The following is a 5171-nucleotide window of genomic DNA, read 5'->3' as shown; positions in this document are numbered from 1 at the left end:
ATGAGAAGGGGAAATATGATCTTTTAAGGCACCTGAAGCAGAGGAGGGAACTCTCAATTCTAAAAGGACAGCAGGTCACTGCTGGGCTTGGAATGTCCCACAGTGGAGACATCTGTAGGGGCTGTGTAGAGTCTTGTCCTGAATGACACCAGCAGTAGGCCTTACATCAGTGAGGGACTCCTGGGAGCAGAGGACCCACGTGCCGTTCAAATCCACGTGCCTGGTGTTTCTGCCGGTGCAACTCAGTCTCTATGGGGCCTGTCCTTAACTACCGGTGAAACGACTGTTCCTTGGGTGTCAGATAAAGGCTGACTCAGAAAGCCTTGTAGGAGGAAGTAGGACCAATTACAGAAACTGAAAAGAGGGAACATTTTTCAGTAACTATGGGGAGAATGAGAGGTTGGGCAGGTCAGCTTGAGTTGTGAGAGAACAAAGATCAGATCTAAGGGAACAGGAGAGACCCCACTGAGAAAGTACAGTACAGTTGAGTGCTGAGTCAGGGAAGGGTACGAGTTGGCCTGTGTAAGGTGGTGTATGGTAGGGAATCAATACAGCTAGACCACAGGCCCCCACAGGGGTGGGGTGGGGGCAGGCCTGTGGGATAGCTGAGAAAAGCTGGTGCCTCTGTTGGCAGCCCAAGGGGATTCTGAAATAGCCTTTCTGCAATGAACTAGGTACACACGTGCATACACAGAAGCCCTGACAGCAGTGGATCCTTGGAGCTGGCTTGGTGGTCTCTGAGGAGCATAGAAGTGACTCCGGGGCCAAGTCTGAGAATTCTGCTGAATCCATGTGTGTGTTAGTCGTTCAGTTTTGTCAGACTCTTTGCACCCCCATCAACTGTAGCCCACCAGGCTCCTCTGTCCATGGGATTCTCCAGGCAAGAATACTGGAGTGGATAGACATTTCCTTCTCCAGGGGATCTTACTGACCCAGGGATCAAACTCAGGTCTCCTGCATTGCAGGCATATTCTTTACCATCTGACCCACCAGGGATAGGTGAAGGCTTCTCTCCTCCATGAAACCCATATCTACCTCCAAAGTCCACTTAAGAAGCCAGAAGACTCCTGTGCTGGGGAGCCAGAGATCAGGCCAGGAGAAGGGTGGACACAGTCCTTCAAGGCAGATAGAACAGCCCAAAACCAGCTGGGCTCCAGACCTGCAGGTAAGGCCTAGAGAATACCAAATCCGGGACAAAGGCCTTATGGGTGCCGAGGAGAGAACAGACAGACCCAGAGAGAAATGGGCAGGACCCAGCCTAATAGCCTGGAGCTGGGAATGGGGTCAGCTAGGACCTGAATGGCAGGGGGCATGTGACAATCAAAACCCATCTCAGCCTGGACGCAGGGCTGGCCATGGGTGGGACCAACCCTCCTGGGCCTCCCTCTGCACAGAAGGCCAGTCTGCTATCTGAGACTGGACAGACCAATTTCCAGACTTTCCCCAGGGACCAATCACCCATCATCCACCCAAGTGTGAAATCAGGGGATTGGAGGGGAGAGGGGCAAAGAGCAGGACCAGAACTCAGGGCCTCTTATCACAGACTCAGCAGCAGAGAATCAGGTAGGCAAACCGTGGCTTCGGCGACAAATCTGAGTGTCTTACCACCCCCAGAGTAAAGGCCTCTAAGGAGGCGGGTCGCGACCTTCAGGCAGACCAGGGCCCAGCCAACACCTCGTCACAGGCAGAGCAAGAATACACCTGCTGCAGTCTTCCCTGGTGGCCACATGGGGGAAGGGAGGGGAGGAGAGTTAAGAGGGAATCCACCGACTGCTAGATTGGAGGAGCTGGTGCAGTGCGACCCAGCTGGGGCCTGGGCGCCTTGATGAAGGCACTCGCCTTGATGAAGCAGCTGCCCACGCTGTACATAATCAAAAGGGGAGGGAGGCTGTTCCCATGGCATCTCTGCTATCGCGATCCAGTGCATCAAAACAAGTTGATTCAGGGCCCTAGGACCTGTAGGTGTAGGTGGGAGCAGCCTCCCACACCCACCCACCCACCGGTTCTGACCCTGACGAGGTCCTCGAACCAGCCACCTCCTCCTCCTTTCGCCTTTCTGGTGAAGGGACTGGACCAGAGACCAAGGCATGGGGATGGGCGGAACTTGAGATTGGCATGAGATATTCTATTGGCCAGCGCAGCTGCCGGTTAGGAGGGCAGCTTGGGCAAGGATTGGCTGCGTGAGACGGGGCGTGGCGCGGCGAAGACTGGGCCCAAGGGGTGGGGCTGACGCTGCAGCTGGCGCAGCTCAGACCCCGAGCAGCCGGCGCAGAAAAGCCAAAGCAGCCGCGTTCTACTGCCCGTTCCCGCGCCCGGGCCGGGGCTGGGCCCCCACCGCCGGGTCCCCGGGGGCTGCAGCAGAGGCGGCGGCGGCGCGGCGGGCAGGGGCGCCGCCCGCGGTTCCCGCCGGGGCCCGGGCGCCGGCCCCGCTCTGCAGGATGGGCACGGTGCTGTCTCTTTCCCCCGCCTCCTCGGCCAAGGGCCGGAGGCCCGGCGGGCTGCCCGAGGAGAAGAAGAAAGCGCCGCCTGCGGGAGACGAGGCGCTGGGGGGCTACGGGGCGCCGCCAGCGGGCAAGGGCGGCAAAGGCGAGAGCCGGCTCAAACGGCCGTCCGTGCTCATCTCTGCGCTCACCTGGAAGCGCCTTGTGGCCGCGTCCGCCAAGAAGAAGAAAGGCAGCAAGAAGGTGACGCCCAAGCCAGCGTCCACCGGTCCCGACCCCCTGGTCCAGCAACGCAACCGCGAGAACCTTCTCCGCAAAGGTCGGGATCCCCCCGACGGCGGTGGTGCCGCCAAGCCCCTGGCGGTGCCCGTGCCCACTGTACCCGCGGCCGCCGCCACCTGCGAGCCGCCGTCGGGGGGCAGCGCCGGCGTTCCGCCGCCAGGCTCAGACGGAGGGAAGCCGCCGCCGCCGCCGCCCCCAGCCCCGCAGGCGGCGCCGCCGGTCCCTGGCGGCTCGCCGCGGCGGGTCATCGTGCAGGCTTCTACTGGCGAGCTGCTGCGCTGCCTGGGCGACTTCGTGTGCCGGCGCTGCTACCGTCTCAAGGAGCTGAGCCCGGGCGAGCTGGTGGGCTGGTTCCGCGGAGTGGACCGCTCGCTGCTGCTGCAGGGCTGGCAAGACCAGGCCTTCATTACTCCCGCCAACCTGGTGTTCGTGTACCTGCTCTGCCGCGAGTCGCTGCGCGGGGACGAGCTGGCGTCGGCCGCCGAGCTACAGGCCGCCTTCCTCACCTGCCTCTACCTCGCCTACTCCTACATGGGCAACGAGATCTCCTACCCGCTCAAGCCCTTCCTCGTGGAGCCCGACAAGGAGCGCTTCTGGCAACGCTGCCTGCGCCTCATCCAGCGGCTCAGCCCGCAGATGCTGCGGCTCAATGCCGACCCCCACTTCTTCACGCAGGTCTTCCAAGACCTCAAGAACGAGGGCGAGGCCTCCGCCAGCGCCGGGGGACCACCCAACGGGGGCGCGCCCGCGGCCCCCTCCACCTCCTCCTCCTCCTCGGCCGCCAGGGACAGCTGCGCGACTGGAGCCAAGCACTGGACTATGAACTTGGACCGCTAGGGATAACCCAGGGCAGCGCCCGCTCCCCGCCCCAGCCCCTAACACACACTCGGAGCCCCCGGGACCATCAAGCCGCCGCCGCTGCTACCGCCGCTCCGCGCCGAGGCCGGAGGAGGAGCCGCCCCTGCCCCGCAGGGGAAGGTGGAGGCCAGGATGCCAGAGGCCTCGGCGTTTGGATTTGCTGGGCGCAGGGTGGGGGTGGGGGATGAGCGCGGGAGAGGAACCCCCAACCTCACCCTTTCTATCTATCTGCGCCCTCATCTCTCTAATTCCGCCCGGGTCACCCCCTTCCCTTCTCCGTGTAAGTCCGTCTCCCTTGGACTTGTCCATTTCTTCATCTCCTTCCTGTATCTTCACCTTCCCTCCTTCCTTCATCTTTTGCCTTCCCACCTTCCTTCTTGCAGTTACACTTTCCATTCCTTGGGTGTGTGTTTCCGTCTCCATATTACCCACTACCTGACTCTCTCTCATTGCCCCGTTTCTCTTTCTGCACCTCTGTCCCCATTTCCCCTTCTCTTTTCCTCGCTCCTGGCATGTGTCACCATCTTCCCTCTCCCGTCTGCCTTCCCCCCTTTCCGCCTGTGTTAGCTTGCATTTCTCTCCGACTGCGACCCCGTATTCTCCTCCCCAGACCGAAGGGAACATGAATTCTTGATTGGGATCGGCTGAGGTACAGCAGAAACTGCAGCCCCGGGAGCCCAGACAACCACCAGGATGGTCCTTCGCCCCATCCCCACCACCTCTCCCCACCTTTTCCAACGTGTTGCATGCCGGGAGTTGGGGGGAGGGGGATGCCAGCTTCTGGAGGCTGAGGTTTGGGAGCAAAAATCAACCTAGGAGGTCACCCCGGCGGTGGCGGCGGGGCCTCAGCAGAAGGGTGGGAGGAGACAGAGTACTCTTCTTACTCTGAGGGAGGAGCACCCCTCTTCCTTGCCCTTAGGTGTTTTTGTTCCCCCCCCCCACTCCCCACTTTTAATTTATTTGGTTGTTTCCGGAGGGAGGGGGGAGAGGCGGGGGTGGGCCCGGAACTGTCTGAGGTGCTGATTTGAGGCCGGACCAGAATTCTCCTGGGAGGGTACCAGGGACTGGGTTGGGCCTGGTGCCGTGTCCAAGGTGCCAATGATGCGGGCCGACGGTGCGGGCCGCATTGTCTGTCTGTCCGTCTGTCCGGGAGAGAACTATAAAGCGCTGGAAGCGCCTGCAGATGTTTTTGCGCCAGCCTTTTTTTGGGCCTTGGGAGGGAGGGAGCGGGAGTGAACTATCATAGGCAGGGCACTCGGGCCCCCATGGGCCTAGTGGGGAGGGTCGAGTCCCTGAGAACGGCTACTGTTTCCGTCACCCCTCCCCCCACTGACTTCCATCTTACAGAGAGCAAAGTGAGGAAGCCAAAGGACGAGAGGCCTGGTGGTAAGGCTGAATTCCTGCCCCACCCCGTGCCCCCACCCCCACCGCCCCGCCACCCCGACACCCCTGCCTTCATTTTTTCTGACCACCTGCGCATTAACACCCAGGCCATTTAGGGGATAAGTGATGAGGACAGCAGAAGTTGCTCCCCTTTTACAGAGTGGCTCATTGAGGCAGCAGCAGCTAGTTATTGTTGTTTTCTCTCTT

General features: G+C 61.0%; 1 protein-coding gene across 1 annotated transcript; it reads left to right on the top strand.

Moving 5' to 3' along the window:
• The first annotated feature begins 2438 nt into the window (after nucleotides 1–2438).
• CDK5R2 (cyclin dependent kinase 5 regulatory subunit 2) lies at nucleotides 2439–4769 on the top strand. The gene has a single exon (XM_040228321.1). It carries the CDS (start codon nucleotides 2439–2441, stop codon nucleotides 3558–3560), a length of 1122 nt encoding a protein of 373 aa, XP_040084255.1. The 3' UTR covers nucleotides 3561–4769.
• Nucleotides 4770–5171: the final 402 nt, after the last annotated feature.

Source organism: Oryx dammah, unplaced genomic scaffold (genome assembly GCF_014754425.2).
Source record: "Oryx dammah isolate SB20612 unplaced genomic scaffold, SCBI_Odam_1.1 HiC_scaffold_27, whole genome shotgun sequence".
Taxonomy (NCBI): Eukaryota; Metazoa; Chordata; class Mammalia; order Artiodactyla; family Bovidae; genus Oryx; species Oryx dammah.
The sequence above is the reverse complement of the archived record's forward strand: the minus strand, read 5'-3'. Positions and strand labels throughout refer to the sequence as shown.